The 16678-nt window shown below is 73.1% G+C and overlaps 2 protein-coding genes across 4 annotated transcripts; one reads left to right on the top strand and one right to left on the bottom strand.

The window, feature by feature from the left end:
* Window positions 1-566: 566 nt before the first annotated feature.
* OS9 (OS9 endoplasmic reticulum lectin) lies at window positions 567-6416 on the bottom strand. The gene is given in 15 exon segments (XM_054004652.1): window positions 567-746; window positions 1126-1241; window positions 1326-1803; window positions 2240-2518; window positions 2593-2681; window positions 2783-2819; window positions 2933-3018; window positions 3146-3262; window positions 3967-4168; window positions 4261-4359; window positions 4450-4526; window positions 4620-4683; window positions 4768-4833; window positions 4835-4945; window positions 6219-6416. Coding segments are annotated over 15 exon segments (2115 nt in total). The 5' UTR covers window positions 6384-6416; the 3' UTR covers window positions 567-617.
* B4GALNT1 (beta-1,4-N-acetyl-galactosaminyltransferase 1) lies at window positions 5892-15875 on the top strand. 3 transcript variants are annotated; one of them, XM_054004657.1, is made up of 12 exons: window positions 5892-6010; window positions 8001-8071; window positions 9329-9536; window positions 10126-10308; window positions 10510-10616; window positions 10898-10935; window positions 11197-11377; window positions 11795-11929; window positions 12606-12793; window positions 13391-13531; window positions 14028-14265; window positions 14707-15875. In XM_054004657.1, the coding sequence occupies exons 3-12, from the start codon at window positions 9334-9336 to the stop codon at window positions 14919-14921; spliced, it is 1629 nt and encodes a 542-aa protein (XP_053860632.1). In that variant the 5' UTR covers window positions 5892-6010; window positions 8001-8071; window positions 9329-9333; the 3' UTR covers window positions 14922-15875. The 3 variants fall into 3 exon arrangements, with proteins under 3 accessions (XP_053860632.1, XP_053860633.1, XP_053860631.1); XM_054004658.1 differs by lacking the exon at window positions 5892-6010 and adding an exon at window positions 6434-6772; XM_054004656.1 differs by lacking the exon at window positions 5892-6010 and adding an exon at window positions 7468-7545.
* Window positions 15876-16678: the final 803 nt, after the last annotated feature.

Genomic DNA, 16678 nt, shown 5'->3' with positions numbered 1-16678 from the left:
CGCCCGGCCGCAGCCGCCGGGCAGCGCCGTGCGGGGCCCGGAGATGCGGGAGGGGCCGGGGGGGGCTGTGCGGGGACAAGGAGCGGGTCAGGGACACCCCAGCCTTGAGCACCCCCCACCCTCGCCGCCCCCTCCTCGTCTCCAGCCCCTGCCCCCATCAGCACCCGGGCGGTCCCGGAGGGGTCCCCAGCCAACGCCCCCAACCCCTCTGTCCCTCACACAGACGCAGCCCGGGGGGACCTCGCTTTATTGGTAAAGGGGGGGGCACAACGAGGCCGAACGACATCTCATTATGAGAGAGACCCCCCCCCCGGGCCGGGGGCAGCACGAATGGCTCCAGTGACAACAGGACCCCCCCCCATCGCACCCCCCCTCCCAACCCTCCCACCCCTCAATCACGGCCACTCCTCCCCCCCCTGCCCCCCCCCAGTCCATCCCTGGCACAAACGCACCCGATGTCAGGGCAGGGTCCCCCGGGGGGGGGGCACAGTGACCTCCCCCCTCCTGGACAGGGGGACACCTTGGGGCGCCCTGTGCCCAGTCCCACGGCAGAGATGAAGCCACAATCCTGGGGGGACGTTCAGGATTTAAGGGCTCAGGATTTGGGGGGGGGGGGATCAGAAGTCTTGGTCCTCAGAGTCAGCGGGCGGGGGGGGCTCGTCGCGGCCCCCCCACACGAAGCGATAATTGTCCTCCAGTGCCTGCTGCCGCCGCCGCTCCTTCTGCGCCTCCTCCGTGCCCTGCACCTGGGGGTGGGGGGCAAATCATTGCCCCCCCTCACCTCTGTGCCCCCTCCCCTCAGTGCCCCCCGCCCCTCAGGGCCCCCCCGTACCCCACTTTTCCCTCCTCAGCTCCCCCCGCCTGTGTCCTGCCCGCACCCTCTCCACCTCAGTGTGTCCCCCCGTGCCTCAGTTTCCTCACTGACATCCCTCAGCCCCCCCGCATTCCTCAGCCCTGCCCGGCCTCAGTTCCAGCCCATGCCTCAGTTTCCCCCACCTCAGCTGTGTCCCTGGTTTCCCCCTCCACCCCAACACCGTAAATTCCCCTCCTCCCGAGCCTCAGTTGTGCCCCCATCCCTCCGAGCCCCTCCCCCGCCCCCCGGAGCCCCTCCCCACGCCCCCGCACCAGGATGCTGAGGAAAATCTCCTTCAGGCTCCGGGAATCTTCCTCCGACAGCCACTGCGCCGCCTCCTCCTCCTCGCCCCCCGACGACGCCGTCACGATCTTGATCTCGATCTTCCCTGGGGAGGGGGCGCGGGGGGGTTGATTTGGGGCGGGGGGGGAGCTCCCCGCTGCTGTCCCCCCCCGGCCGGAGCCCTCCCTACCTTCAGCCCGCAGCCCCTCCTTGGCCAGCAACTCCCGCACCTCGTTCTCCACCTGCGGCACCTGCGGGGGGCTCCGGTTTTCACGGGGGCGCTCCCGATCCTCCCGGGGGGGGTCCCGATCCTCCCGGGGGGGCTCCCGGTCCTCCCGGGGGGGCTCCTGCTTCCCCGGGAGAGGCTCCGGCTCCTGGGGCGTGTCGCGGCTCCCGACCCTGCCCATCCGCACCCGAACCCGCCCGTCCTTGGGGAGCCGGGGGCCGCCCTTCCTCGCCGCTCCCCCCGCCCCTTCCTCCTCGTCCTCCTCCTCCTCCTCCTCCTCCCTGCGGCCCCCGGGAGCGGGGGGGGGCCCGGAGGGGTCGCGGCGGGGCTCGGCCCTGTCCAGCCGGTCCATCAGCCGGGTCAGGGTGGACGCCAGGGTCCGGGTGGCGCGGCTCCGGTCGAACTCCCCCTTCAGCCCCTCGGTCTCCAACTCATCCTCCACCTGCAGGAGGGGTTAAAGGTGGGTTCCCCTGAGCAGCTGGCCCAGAAAGGCTGGCCCCACCTCGGCTGGGCACCCCTGGCCCGGCCATAGGGTCCTCAGCACAGCCAGGGGGTCCCAACCCTCCCAGGGGCTCCCCAGGCCAGCCAGGGGCATCCCAGTGCAGTCAGGGGGTCCCCAGCATAGTTGGGAGGGGACCCCAGCATGGTCAGGGGTTCCCTGGTGTGGACAGGGTGTCCCCACAGCAACGAGGGGATCCCCAGTGCTGCTGGGGGCAGCCAACCCAACTGGAGGCTGGGGGGGGCCCAACTTGGCCAGAGGGTCCCATCCCTGCTGGGGGCCCTCAAGTGTGGCTACAGAGTCCAGCCAGAGGGCTCCCAGTGCCCCTGTGGGGGTCCCAGTGCCCCTGTGGGGGTCCCAGCCCACCCAGGGTCCCCACCTCGCTGATGATGCTGTCGAACTCCTGCTCCATCTGGCTCTTCACCTCTTCCTTCAGCCTCGCCACCTGCTCCCGTGGCAGCAGCTCCAGCCCTGCCAGCAGCGGCCCTGCCTCCTCCTCCTCATCCTCATCCTCGTCCTCGTCCTCATCCTCCTCCTCCCCCGTGGGGGGGGCCTCGGGGCCAGGCAGGGCCTCGGGGCTGGGGGGCTCTGCGGGGCCAGGTGGGGCTGGGGTAGCTTTGGCTGCTGCCTCCTCCTCCTCGCTCACCTTCTCCTTGGCCTGCAGCAGTGGGAAGGGGCTCAGGGGGACACTGAGGCACGGAGAGGCCCGAGGGGCACGGGGGAGGTGCCCACCTTCCTGGTGGTCTCCTTCAGCTCCTCGATGAACTGCAGCAGGTCCCCGGGGCTCCGGATCACTTTGAAGTGGATTTTCTTGCGTGGATCTACGAGGGAAGCCAGAATGGGGGCTGGGAGTGCCAGGGGGGACGGGGGGGGACACAGGGTGGCCATGGAGGTGACACGGGGTGGACACCCCAGCACTCACCAGCTGCCCGACCATCAGCTGCCCTCGGGGACGGCTCCTGCAGGGAGGAAACAGGTGATGGAGCAGCACTCCAACCCCCCCCCCCGCCCACAAAGTGACCCCAACCCACCCCAAGCCCCCCAGAATGTCCCCAGGGCCACTGGGACTCACCCTGGTGCTGTCCCGCTGGTCTCTGGCTGTGGCTGTCACCTCCTGGTCCTCAGCTGTCACATCCTTGGCTGGCTCTGGCTGGTTCCCTGGCACAGGGGGGGACACAGCTGCCACAGGGGGGACATGTCTGGCACTGAGAGCCAGGCCGGAGGTCCCAGAAGGAGAGGGGACGCTGGCAGTGCTGTCCCCGTGAGGTGGGGGACAGGGCCATACCATGCTGGGTGCCCGCAGGGCTCTGTGCCAGGGGCTCGCTGTCCCTGTCGCTCCAGAGCCGCGTGTCCAGCGTCCGGAGCTCCTCCGAGATCTCCTCCACCTTCCTCTTGGTGTCAGCTGGGGACACAGGGGACAGGGACAGTGACAGCACAGCTGGGGGACAGCCCCAGCTGCAGGGAGCCACGGCAGTCCTGTGCCAGAGGGGACAAGGCCAGCCCTGGCACAGAGGGAACCGTGCCAGTCCCAGTGCCAGCCCCAGGACAGAGGGGACAGGGCCAGGAAGGTGACAGTGCCAGCCCTAGGAGGGAGGGGACGGGGACAGGGCCAGGCTGGAGGGGACAGTGCCAGCCCTGGGATGGAGGGGACAGTGCCAGCTTGGGACAGAGGGGACAGGGCCAGGCTGGAGGGGACAGTGCCAGTCTTGGGATGGAGAGGACATGGCCAGGTTGAAGAGGACAGGGCCAGCATCAGGATGGAGAGGACAGGGCCAGTCCCGGGATGGAGGGGACAGGGCCAGCTTGGGACAGAGGGGACAGTGCCAGCCCTGGGATGGAGGGGACAGTGCCAGCTTGGGACAGAGGTGATAGGGCCAGGCTGGAGGGGACAGGGCCAGCCCTGGGATGGAGGGGACAGTGCCAGCCCCGGGATGGAGGGGACAGTGCCAGCTTGGGACAGAGGGGACAGGGCCAGGCTGGAGGGGACAGTGCCAGCCCCGGGATGGAGGGGACAGTGCCAGCCCTGCACCAGGGCTCAGTGCCAGCCTCGGGATGGACGTGCCAGCCCCGCACCCCGCGCCCAGCCCAGGGCTCCCCGATACTCACAGACTTGGGCACGCACGTACTGGACGTACTGGGCGGGCGAGAGGGCGGGCTGGCAGCGGATGGGCTGCGGTGCCAGCCCCGGGGCGGGCCGCAGGAACGGGTGGTGGCAGATGCGCGTCGTGTGCACCGTCAGCACGTAGGAGCACGACTGCGGCTCGTCCACGCGGGCGATGTAGTCCCCGGCGCCCTCCTCGCACAGGAACTGCGGGGCCGGCCCCGGGGTGAGGCCCTGGGGGTCCCCGGGTGCCCCCCGTGCCCCCCCACCCCAGCCCCGGGTGCGTGCCCTGGCCTTACCCGGACCTCGGCCTCGCGGGCGCGGCCGGTGAGGTCGCAGCGGGAGCCGTTCACGTAGCTCTGGCTGTGGTAGCGCCTCAGCTGGTGCTGCTTGGAGGCCTGAGGGGTGGGGAGGGGGCACGGGGGTGGGCACGGGGGAGGGGGGGGCACGGCCCCCACCCGCCGCCCCCACGGCGAGGGCACGCGCACCTTGGCCGCCTCGTCGTCCCAGTCGAAGGCAGACTGGTAATAGCCCAGGACCAGGACGTCCCCCTTGATCTCAGACTCTGCGGGGACAGGGGCAGATATTGGGGGAGGGGGTCCCCGGGGGCCACCCTGTCCGTCCCCCCCCCCCCCCCCGGCCCCGTGCCCAGCGTCACCTTCCAGGTGGTACTGCTGGATGTGCCGCCCGTAGCAGAACTCGTACGTCCACCAGTCCTTGGTCTGGCAAGAGCGGAGCCCGCGGGTGAGGCCGGGGGTGCCCCCCGCTCCCCCCGTGCCCCCCCCACCCCCCCCCCGAGGTCCCACCTTGAGCAGGCAGGGCGCCGTGCCCATGGGCCGCAGCAGCTCGGCCACGCCGGAGCCGTTGTAGAGGCGGGGGTCGCGGGGGGGGCCCGGGGGGGGGCCCCACGGCCGCGGGGGGCAGGCGGCACTCGTAGCGCTGCTTGAACCGCGAGGCCACCGTCACCACGTCCCCGGCCTGGTGCTGGGGGGCACGGCGCTGTCAGAGCCCCCCCCCGGGAGCCCACCCCCCCCCCCCGGGCTCTGCCCCCCCTTGGGACGGGCCCTCGCAGAACCCTCCAGCCCCCAGTGACCCCACAGAGATCCCAGAGCTCCCCAGTGACCCCAGAAAGACCCCACAGAGACCCCACAGCCCACCAGTGACCCCACAGAGACCCCAGAGAGACCCCAGAGCCCCCCAGTGACCCCAGAGAGACCCCAGAGCCCCCCAGTGACCCCACAGAGACCCCACAGCCCCACAGAGACCCCACAGAGACCCCACAGCCCCCCAGTGACCCCAGAGAGACCCCAGAGACTCCCTCAGTGACCCCACAGCCCCACAGAGACCCCACAGCCTCCCTCGGTGACCCAAAGCCCCTCTCAGGACACCTCACAGCCCCCAGGACCCTGAACTCTGCTCCTGTTGGGAAGACCCCTCTCAGCACCCTCCAGCACCCCACAGCCCCCCCGGTGACCCCAAATCCCCCCCAGTGACCCCACAGACTCCCCAGTGACCCCAAATCCCCCCCCAGTGACACCAAAGGACCCCACAGCCTGCCCCAGCCCCCCCAGGTGGGACAGGACAGACCCCACAGCCCACCCCCCCCCCGGCCAGGGCAAACCGCAGCCGTCCCGCAGCCCAGCCCAGCCCAGCCCAGCCCAGCCCAGCCCTGTCCCTGTCCCTGTCCCACGGAGCCCGAGGAGTCGCGGGGCAGCCCCGGGGACAAACCGGGGCAGCAGCGGCTGCGGGGAGTGTCCCGTCCCCCCCCACCCCCGGAACTGGGGCGCCCGAAACGCGAAGTGAAACTTCGGTGCCCGCCCCTCCCCTCCCCGCATCCGGAGCATCTGGCGGCGGCGGCGGCGGCCCCGCGAGCTCCGGGGTGTGTGTGGGGGGGGTCGCTGCCGCCCCAGGGCCCCCCGGCCCGGCCGTGCCCGCGGACAGGTACGGAGCGACCGGCCCGAGCCCCGAGCCCCCGGTCCCGCCCCGCGCAGGGACCCCCGGACGTGCTCCACTCCCCAGCCGCTGCCGCCGGCCCCGGAACGAGCCCCGGTAAGGAGCACAGCCGGTGCCCCGGGCCCGGTGCAGCCCCTGCCCCGTGCCCCGCCCCGGAACGCCCCCGGTAAGGAGCTCCCGGTCCCCGCAGCCCCGCCCGGCATTCCTGACCCGTGGCCGGTGCGCCGCTCCCGCCAGGGCCCCCGGGACGCCGCCCGCCCCCCCCACCCCTCACCCAGCCGTTGGCCCCGGTGCCGCGGCGCACCTGCCCGGCCAGCACGGGCTCGGCCAGGATCTCGAGGCCGTACTTGAGCTCGCTGAGCTCCTGCAGGTTGAGCGCGGCTCGGGCCCCGCGGAGGGGCCACCCCGGGCCGAGCAGCGCCAGCAGCGCCAGCGCCGCCACCGGCCCCGGGCCCCGCCGCGCCGCCATCTTCCCCCGCCGCCGCCGCCGCTTCCGCTTCCGCCCGCACCTCCCCGCGCCCGCCCCGGCCCCGCTGCTCCGGGCCGCGATTGGTTCGGACGCCTGCCCGTCAACGGCAGGCGCGGCTCTGATTGGCCAGCGGGCGGGATGACGCCGCCGGTTGTGAGGCCGCGGGGGCGAGGTGGCTGCGAGAACGGGGGCCGCGGCGATTGGCCGGAGCCCGCGCGGCCGGCAGCCAATGGCGAGGCGGGGCGCGGCCGGCCGCGGCGACGTCACGCCTGGCGGTTCCCCATTGGCCGAGCGGGATGCAGGCGATCCCCGCGCGCTGATTGGTGGAGGGCGCCGAGCATCCCCCGGCGATCACGTGATTACCGGAGCCGGGTGGGGGGGGCTCCACGGTGAGGGGCGTGCGGGGCACCGCGAGCGGGCGGGGCCGCCTCCGGCAGACCCCCGCTACCGGAGCCCCTCTGCTCCCCCAGTCTGCTCCTGACCCCCCCCAAACCTCTCCGAGCGCCCCCCAGGACCCCTGAGCCCCCCAGGACCTCTCAGCCCCCCAGACCCCTGAGCCCCCCAGGCCCCTGAACTCCCCAGGACCCCTGAACCCCCCAGGACCCCTCCGCCCCCCAGGCCCCTGAGCCCCCCAGGGTCCCTGAACCCCCCAGGACCTCTCAGCCCCCCAGACCCCTGAGCCCCCCAGGACCTCTCAGCCCCCCAGGACCCCTGAGCCCCCCAGGACCTCTCAGCCCCCCAGGACCCCTCAGCCCCCCAGGTTCCCTCCGCGCTCCTCCAGCCGCCTGGCAGCACCCCGAGCCTCCCCAGCCCCCCCCCCCCCCCGTCTCCGCGCCCCCCCGCCCCCTCCCGGTGCCGGCAGAGCTCGGGCCGGGCCCCCCCCCGCGCCCCCCGCTCAATGGGGCCGTTGTGCGCCCCACGCGTGGGCACAAAGCGCGGCCTGTGGCCGCCGCGCCGGGGGGGCTGATTCCGGCCCGACCCCCCCCCCCTCCCCTCCCCGCCGTGTTCTGCGCCCCCCCCCCCCCCCGCAGCCTCGCCCCGCCCCTCCCGGGGCTGCGGCGGTGCCGTTCCACACCGGGGCCGCCGGGGGCGCCCTCGCCGCCCGCTCCGGTGCCGGTGCCGCTCGCGGCCGCGGAGCGCCGGGATCCGCCAGCGGAGCCAGGTAGGGCCGGGGCCGCTCCTGTCGCGACGCGTCGCGACGAGGGATGGCACCTGCCGCCGCCCCGCGGCTGCGACACCGCCGCCTCTCCCCCCCAGACATCCCCAGCTCCCCGCGTCCCGCAGCCCCGGGGCCCCCCCCGGCATCCCCCGCATCCCCCGGCCCCGCTGCCCCCCCCCCCCCCCCGCCCGAACAGCCCCAGCCCCCCCCCTCGCTCCGCACCCCCCGGGCCCCCCGCCCCTCCCGCCCCCCCCGAGCCTCCCCCAGCGTCTGCCAGGCCCCTCCCTGCCCCCCCCCCCAGGCACCCCCAGCCCCTCCCGACGTGACGTCTGCCCCCGGCCCTGCCTTTGCCCGGGGGGGTCCGGGCCGGGGGCTGGGGGAGCCGGGGGGCGGCAGCACGGGGGGGGATCCCGGGGCCGCGGGTCCCTCCCGCCCCGACACTGTCCCCGTGTCCCCAGGCCGGTGCTGTGGGGGCAGAGCCATGAGTGTGGGCTGAGCCCCCCCCGCCGGGACCTGCGCCCACCCCGAGGTGAGGGCACTGGGGGCACTGGGGGCACTGGGGGCACTGGGGGCACTGGGGAGGGATGGAGGGGGTGCGAGCACAGCAGAGCGGGGGAACTGGGCGGGGGGACTGGGCAGGGCACTGGGCTGAACTGGGAAACTGGGAGATGGGAGCGCTGGGAAACACTGGGGGCAGCGCGGGGACTGAGGGATGGTGCACTGCACGGGCGGCACTGGTTTGTACTGGGAGTCACTGGGAGGTGCTGCGGGCACTGGTTTGTACTGGGAGTCACTGGGAGGTGCTGTGGGCAATGGTTGATACTGGGAGTCACTGGGAGGTGCTGCGGGCACTGGTTTGTAATGGGAGTCACTGGGAGGTGTTGTGGGCACTGGTTTGTACTGGGAGTCACTGGGAGGTGCTGCGGGCACTGGTTTGTACTGGGAGTCCTGGGAGTCACTGGGAGGTGCTGCGGGCACTGGTTTGTACTGGGAGTCCTGGGAGTCACTGGGAGGTGCTGCGGGCACTGGTTTGTACTGGGAGTCCTGGGAGTCACTGGGAGGTGCTGCGGGCACTGGTTGGTACTGGGAGCAGCTGGGTGGCAGCAGGAGGAACTGGGGGGCACTGGTTTGCACTGGGAGGGATTGGGTTTATACTGGGGGCACCAGGGACACTGGGACTCACTGGGAGGGGTTGGGTTGTACTGGGGACACTGGGTTGTACTGGGGGGCACTGGGGGGCGCTGGGAGGGGCTGGGTTTCACTGGGGGCACTGGGAACACTGGGTTGTACTGGGGGGCACTGGGGACACTGAGAGGGGCTGGGGGGCACTGGGGGCACAGGGAGGGGCTGGGTTTCACTGGGGGTCACTGGGAGGGGCTGGGTTTCACTGGGGGGCACTGGGGGCACTGGGAAGGGCTGGGTTTCACTGGGGGGCACTGGGAGGGGCTGGGTTTCACTGGGGGGCACTGAGAGGGGCTGGGAGGGGCTGGGTTTCACTGGGGGGCACTGGGAGGGGCTGGGTTTCACTGGGGGGCACTGAGAGGGGCTGGGAGGGGCTGGGTTTCACTGGGGGGCACTGGGAGGGGCTGGGTTTCACTGGGGGCACTGGGAACACTGGGTTGTACTGGGGGGCACTGGGAGGCGCTGGGAGGGGCTGGGTTTCACTGGGGGGCACTGGGAGGGGCTGGGTTTCACTGGGTTTCACTGGGGGCACTGGGAACACTGGGTTGTACTGGGGGCACTGAGTCGCCCCGGGGGCCCCGGGGTGACGCTGTGCCCCCCCCAGGCAGGATGCGGGGGGCGCAGCGGGCGCTGTGCCTGCTGCTGGTGGCCTCGGCCTCGCTGGCCGCGCTCTACCTGCACCTGTGGGCACCCAAGGGCCCCCCCAGCGTGGACCTGCGCCGCCCCCCCCCCGAGCGGCTGCCACCCCCTCTGCCGCCCCCCGCCCGCGCCTACCCCCACGTGCCCTTCCGCCTCAAGGAGGAGGTCATGGAGTAAGGACGGGGCACGGGGGGAGGCACCTGCGGGGTGGGGGGGCACCCAAGGGTGGGGGGGGCACCCGTGGGTTGCGGCCTGGGAGCGCCGGGGCTGGGGCACGGCGGGGTGGGGGGCACCCAAGGGTGGGGGTACTCAGGGCTGAGGGCGCCCCAGGACGGGGCTGTGGCTCCCATGGGGCACCCGTGGGTTGGGGCACCCAAAAACGGGGGCACCCAAAAACGGGGGCACCCCAGGGTGGGGCGGTGGGGGCGCCGGGGGAAGGGCGATGGGGCGGTAGCAGAGGGGTGACAAAGGCGATGCCAGGGCGGGTCAGGGCTGTGGTGGGTGGCGGCAGGTGGTGCTGGAAGGTGCCAGGGCGGTGCCGGGGCGGTGCCAGGGTGGTGCTGGGGCGGTGCCAGGGCGGTGCCAGGGCGGTGCCAGGGCGGTGCCAGGGTGGTGCTGGAAGGTGCCGGGGCGGTGCCAGGGCGGTGCCGGGGCGGTGCCACGCGGGCACGGGCAGGGACGGGAGGTGCCAGGTGCTCGCGGGTCCCCGTGGCGCCGGTTCTGGCGCCGCCGCTGTCGGTGACAGCGGCCCTGTCGCGACAGGCTGCTGCCCAGGAACGGCTGCTCGTGCGAGGCGGAGGCCGAGGCGGGGCTGGCGCTGCCGCTCCGCCGGCGCCTCTTCGGGCCCGGCCCGGCGGGGCTGGACTTCGCCAGCGCCTTCGCCCCCGGGGAGCGGCCGCGGCAGCTGCGGCTGCGGGAGCGCGAGTACCGCAATTACCGGAACCGGTGAGCGCAGGCGGGCGGCGGGGGGGATCCCCGGGGCACCTCGGGCCGGACGGGACCCCGGGCTCAACACCGGGGGGGGAGGCTGGGACCCCCAGGCCGGGTGTGGGGTGCGCGCCCCGGACTGACCGGTCCGGCCGCAGCGTGGGACTCCCCGGGGACCCCCGGCTGAAGCCGCGGTGCCCCCCCCCCCCGCCCCCGCAGGGTGCAGACCCCCGCCGACCGCCTGCTCATCGTCCCGGCCAACTCCCCTCTGGAGTACCCGGCGCAGGGGGTGGAGGTGCGGCCGCTGCAGACCGTGCTGGTGCCCGGTGAGGGGGCGCGGGGGGCAGCACGGGGTGGGGGGCACGGGGGTGGGGGGGCACCGGCTCAAGGAAGGGAACACACACGGTGGGGGGCACGGGGGGGGGCACAGAATGGGGGAAACACGGGGGTGGGGAGCGCTGGGGGAGGCACAGGGTTGGCGGGGGGCACCTGGGGGGGGACGCGGGGTGGGTGTCCCTGGGCAGGGGGTGCCCCCGGATGGCTCTGGGGGGGGGCAGGGGGTCCCTCCGGGGGTCTCTGGGCCTCACCCCCGTGTCGCGGCCCCCAGGGCTCAGCCTGCAGGCGCCGGCCAGGAGCAGGTACCAGGTGAGGGCCAGGGCGGGGCACGGGGGAGGGGCTGGGGAGGGGGCGTGGAGGAGAGGGCGTGACTCGAGTGGACTGGGCGGGGGGCGTGGCGACACGGGCGTGGCCTGTCCGGCCTGTGGGTGTGTCCATGGGGTGGGCGGGGCAGTGGAGTGACTGGGGCGGGGCCGGGGCGCGCACCTTCCCCCCCCCGTGTGCCGCCTCCCCGCTTTGGGGGGTCCCTGCCGTGCCCCTCCCGGGCCCCCCGTGACGTGCCGCCCCCAGGTGAACCTGACGGCCTCGCTGGGAACGCTGGCGGTGGCGGCCGAGGTGGAGGGCGTGGCGCTGCGCGGGGAGGGGCAGCCGCACCTGTCCTTGGCCGCCGCGCACCTGGACCACCTGAACCGGCAGCTGCAGTTCGTCACCTACACCAACACCCAGTTCCACCCCGACACCGCCGACATCGGTGGGTACGGGGCAGCTGCCAGGCTGCCAGGAGCGGCGCGGGGGCCGCTGATTCCGGGACCCCCGGCACCCCCCGAGCCCTGGGAGCCGCGGCACCCCCAGACCCCCCGCGCCCCTGGGAACCCCAGCGCCCCCCGGGGCCGCGGCTGACCCTTGGGAACTCCAGCACCCCTGGGACCCCCAGCGACCCCCCGATCCCCCCTGGATGCCCAGTTCCCCCCGGGAGCCCCGGATCCCCGATGCCCACAGGGACACCCGGGGTGTCCCTGGAACACTCGGGCTACCCCCAACGCCCCCCTCGTTCCCCGTGTCCTCCGGTGACCCCCGCCCCCCGGCAGTCCCCGCGTCCCCCCGGCCCCGCTGCCCCTCCCGGCGCCCCCCGTGCCCCCCTTGCCCCCAGCCGCCCCTCGCCCTGCAGTGCAGTTCTCCACCGACGGCCACTCCGCCGCCTTCGCCATCCGCATCCGGCACCCGCCCACGCCCCGCCTGTACGGCCCGGGGACCGCCAGCGACAGCGACGGGGACAGCGACAGCGACAGCAGCGGGGACGGGGGTGAGCGCGGGCCGGCAGCCCGACACCGGCCCTGCCCGGGCCCGGCGCTCCCGGGGCTCCCGGGGCTCCCATCCCTGCTCCTCGGGACAGTCCCAGGGCTCTCCGTGTTCAGTGCTCCCGGTGCTCCCAGTGCCCCCAGTGCCGGGATCCCAGTGCTCCCAGTGCTCCCAGTGCCCGTATCTCAGTGCCCCCGGTGTCCCCAGTGCTGGGATCCCAGTAGTCCCAGTGCCCCCAGTGCCCGTATCTCAGTGCCCCCAGTGTCCCCAATGCCTCCAGAGCCAGAATCCCAGTACTCCCAGTGTTCCCAGTGTACCCAGTGCTCCCAGTGCTGCAGACAGCTGTTTCTGCCACTATCAGTGCCCCCAGCCCTACCAGTGCTCCCAGTCCCAGTCCCAGTGTGGGAGCCCAATCCTCCCGGTGTGGGTGCCCAGTGCTCCCAGTACCAAGTTCCCAGTTGAGGCTCCCAGTTCAGGCTCCCAGCTCTCCCAGCGCTCCCAGTGCAGGCTCCCAGTGCTCCCAGTGCAGGCTCCCAGTGCTCCCAGCGCTCCCAGTTCAGGCTCCCAGCTCTCTCAGAACTCCCAGTTCAGGCTCCCAGTGCTCCCAGCGCTCCCAGTGCAGGCTCCCAGCTCTCCCAGTGCTCCCAGTGCAGGCTCCCAGTGCCTCCCCCGCCCCCCAGGGTACAACATCTCGGCGCTGGTGACAGTGGCCACCAAGACGTTCCTGCGCTATGACAAACTGCGGGGGCTCATCGCCAGCATCCGCCGCTTCTACCCCTCTGTCACCATCGTGGTGGCCGACGACAGCCAGCGCCCCGAGCCCCTGTCCGGGCCCCACCTGGAGCACTACCTCATGCCCTTCGGCAAGGTGGGCCCCCTGAGGGGACACGGGATGGGGCCAGGGTCCCCGGACAGGGGACACGGGTGCTGGCAGAGCCACGGGGCTGTGGGACACGGGAGGGGCTGGCAGGAGCTGAGGTCCCCAAAAGCGGGGGGACGTGGAGGTCTGGGACTGCAGAGAGGGGACAGCGGGGTCCTGTGGGGCTGTGGGTTCCTGGGTGTGGCAGGGGGGCTGGCAGGGGTGGAGACCCCCAGGGAGGGAGCTGGGGGCAGAGCTGGCAGGGCGGGGGTCCCTGGGGATGGGGGACAATGGGGAAGGGGGACATTGGAACTCTGTCAGAGCAGTGACACCCCATAGAGAGGGGGGGACGCGTGAGGGAATGACAAAGTGGCAAAACCCGGGGGGCTCACGGGGGGTTGGCAGGGCTTGAGGGGCGTGGGGGACACGGGGGGGGCTGTCAGGGCTGTGGGATCCCAGAGAAGGGGACACGAGGCCTGCAAGAGCCGTCGGTGCCCGGGGATGGGGGACACGGGGGTCTCCCGGCGCCGCGGGGCTCAGGGCGGGCATCCGTGGGCACCTGCGGGGTGCGGGGGCGGTGCCCGAGGGTCCACGCTGCCCCCGCAGGGCTGGTTCGCCGGGAGGAACCTGGCGGTGTCGCAGGTGACCACCAAGTACGTGCTGTGGGTGGACGACGACTTCATCTTCACGCCCCGCACGCGGCTGGAGAAGCTGGTGGATGTGCTGGAGAGAACCAGCCTGGACCTGGTGCGGGGCACGGGGGGGCTCCAGGGGGCACCAGGGGGGCATGGGGGCTGCAGGGGGTACGGGGGGTACGGGGGGCTGCAGGGGCACAGGCGGGCGATGCTGGGGGTCGCGGGGGTCGCGGGTGGGTGGCACCTTGGGGACACCCCTGCTCCCGGTGCAGCCCCCCCGCGGCAGTTCCTGCGCCCAGGTGGGCGATGCCGGCGGGGCCATCAGGGTCCCGGTGCCCCGGTGGGGGTTCAGGGGGGTCCCGGTGCCCCGGTGGGGGTTCTGGTGCCCAGGTGGGGGTTCCGGTGCCCAGGTGGGGGTTCAGGGGGTCCCGGTGCCCAGGTGCTGGCACAGCCCCAGCGCAGCGGCCCCGTCCCGTCCCGTCCCATCCCATCCCATTCCGCCGGTGGGCGGTGCCGGCGGGTCCCGGGCGGTCCCGGGCGGTCCCGGGCGGTGCCGGGCGGTGCCGGGGGTGCCGGTGCCGCCCCCCAGCGCCCCGCTGTGCCCGCAGGTGGGCGGCGCGGTGCGGGAGATCACCGGCTACACCACCACGTACCGGCAGCGGCTGAGCGTGCGCGGGGGCGGCGCGGGGGGCGACTGCCTGCGGACCCGGCCCGGCTTCCACCACCGCCTCGCCGGCTTCCCCGCCTGCGTCGTCACCGACGGCGTCGTCAACTTCTTCCTGGCCCGCACCGACAAGGTGCGGCAGGTGGGCTTCGACCCCCGCCTGCGCCGCGTGGCTCACCTCGGTGAGGGCCGGGCACCGGCAGGGCCTGAGCGGGGGAGGGTCCCGGGGGCACCGGGGGGTCCCACAGGAGGGGACTGGGGGAACCGGGGGGGTCAGTCTAAGGGGGTTCCGGAGGAGGAAGGTCATGGGGGGTCTGGGGGACTGGAGGATCTGGGGGGGTTCAGCCTAAGGGGGTCCCAGAGGAGGAAGGTCCTGGGGGGGTCTGGGGGGGTTCAGCCTAAGGGGGTCCCACAGGAGGGTCCTGGGGGGTCTGGGGGGGTCAACCTAAGGGGGTTCCAGAGGAGGAAGGTCATGGGGGGGTCTGGGGGGGGGGTCAGTCTAAGGGGGTCCCGGAGCAGGAGGGTCCTGGGGATTCACAGGGTCTTGAGGGGGTCAGAGATAGGGAGGGACCCCAGGGTGGCTCTGAGCCCGTTTTTTGGGGTGCCCCTCTCTGCCCCCCCAGAGTTCTTCATCGACGGGCTGGGGGTGCTGCACGTGGGCTCGTGCGAGGACGTGGTCGTGGACCACGCGTCCAAGCTGGCGCTGCCGTGGCGGCGCTCGGAGGGCGAGCGCCAGTACAACCGGTACCGGTACCCGGCGGCGCGCGACGACAGCCTGCGCCTCAAGCAGCGCCTCTTCTTCTTCAAGAACCGCTTCAAGTGCATGGCCGGCGACTAGGGGTGGCCACCAGCCCCGGGCTCCGCCGGCCAGCCCCGGGGCGCCGCGGGGCCGCTGACACCGCGGTGACGCCGCCCCCGGGCACCCCGCGGGCTGCCGGCGCTGGCCACCCCCGGGGTGCCACTGACACAGAGGTGGCACAGGGCCACCAGGGCCACGCCGTGGGCATCGCTGACCCCAGGCCACCAGCACGGGCCAGCTGAAGGGCACTGCTGCCAGCCACCCCTCCGGTGTCCCCAGAGCCACAGCCGTGGCTACTCCGTGGGCCACCGGCCACATCTGGGGCACCCCCAGGGCCACCGACCCCACTGGGCCATCTCCTGTGGGCCACCCCCAGGGCCACCGTTGTTGGCCACTTCCAGGGCTACCAACCTTGGGGTGGCTGCCCCTTTGGGCCACCCCGGGGGCCACCACCCCCGGCTGCCTCCAGGGTGCCCACGGGGCCGGGACACTGGCGTGACACAGGGCCACCACCCCCGGGGTGGCCAGCTCCAGGGCCACTGCCACTATGGTCCAGCTCAAGGGTCAGCCTCCCTTGGGCCACCCCGTGTGCCACCACCACTGGCCACCTGTGGGACACCCCCAGCACCCCCTCCCCACCCGTGGCCACCCCCAGGGCCATCCCATGGGCCACCACCGAGGGCCACTGCCATGGGCCACCACCCAGGGCCACCACGGGCCCGCGGGGTCCCCGCAGCCCCCCCGCCCCCCCGCGGTGTTTTTAGCTCTTTTGTACTTTGGGGGTGGGGTGGTGGCGGGGTCCCCCCGGGTCCCCCCCGTCGCCCCCGACTCAGTTTTCTATTGCCGGCCCCTCCCCCGCGCTGCCGCCAGGATTTTTGTGCCAAGTCTCGGCCCCTCCCCCCAGGACCCCCGAGCCCCCGGGGTGGGGGAGGGGCTGGGGGAGGGGCTGCCCCCCCGCCCTTTTCTACCCAATGGATGGTGAGATTTTAACCAGCCCGAAATCGGCCTCTTTCTTCCAAAAACGGGGGGGGGGGGGGAGGGGGGCCCAGGCCCCGCCCACTGGAGGGCTGAGGGTGGGGGGGCTATAGGGGTGGGAGGGGCTTTGGGATGGGAGGGGCTATAGGGGGACGGTGGGGGCGTGGTCAGTGGGCGTGACCAGTTGGGTGTGGTCAGTGGATGAGGTCAGCAGGTGTGGTCAGTGGGCGTGGTCAGTGGGCATGCTCAGTTGTTTAGGTTAGTGGGTGTGGTCAGTGTGCGTGGTCAGTTGGGTGTGGTCAGTTGGGTGTGGTCAATGGGCGTGGCTCCTCGGGGGTTGGGATTTTCAACAGGAATGTCCTTGGACCCCCCCCCCCACCCCCCACCCAGCACCCTCCAGGGTCCATCCTGACCTGGCAGGGACAGGGATGGGACAAGGACAGGGATGGGACAAGGACAGGGATGGGACAGGGACACACTGGGGATGGGGGCAAGGCAGGGACCTGCAGGGACACGTGAAGGACAAGGACACCCCAGGACAGGGACAAGGACAAGGACATGGGCCCATGATGGACACGCAGGGACAAGGACACCCAGCCTGAGGGCCCAAGGCCATGGCAGGGCGGCTGTTGGGTCCCTTCTTGGGAGGACAAGAGCCACGTTGTGGGGACAAACGGCAGCAGGGTCCCACCCCACGCCCCTGGAGCCCCTGTCCCACCCCTGGTGGCTCCTGCCAGTGCAGTGACAAAGCGCCCAGGGCGTCCACCCCGAGGGACCCTGCACAGCAACCCCCTGAGGGTCCTGTGGCACCCTCGGGTGAC

Source organism: Vidua macroura, unplaced genomic scaffold (genome assembly GCF_024509145.1).
Source record: "Vidua macroura isolate BioBank_ID:100142 unplaced genomic scaffold, ASM2450914v1 whyUn_scaffold_107, whole genome shotgun sequence".
NCBI lineage: Eukaryota > Metazoa > Chordata > Aves > Passeriformes > Viduidae > Vidua > Vidua macroura.
This window is presented reverse-complemented; position numbering and strand designations above follow the sequence as displayed.

What these genes read in the sequence shown, in the direction of transcription:
- B4GALNT1 (XM_054004658.1), top strand. Translation starts at nt 6,522, where the DNA reads ATGACGCCGCCGGTTGTGAGGCCGCGGGGGCGAGGTGGCTGCGAGAAC. An exon ending in CGGGTGGGGGGGGCTCCACG is followed by an intron (nt 6,773 to 8,000) that starts GTGAGGGGCGTG and finishes CCGTGTCCCCAG; the next exon opens with GCCGGTGCTGTGGGGGCAGA. An exon ending in GGACCTGCGCCCACCCCGAG is followed by an intron (nt 8,072 to 9,328) that starts GTGAGGGCACTG and finishes TGCCCCCCCCAG; the next exon opens with GCAGGATGCGGGGGGCGCAG.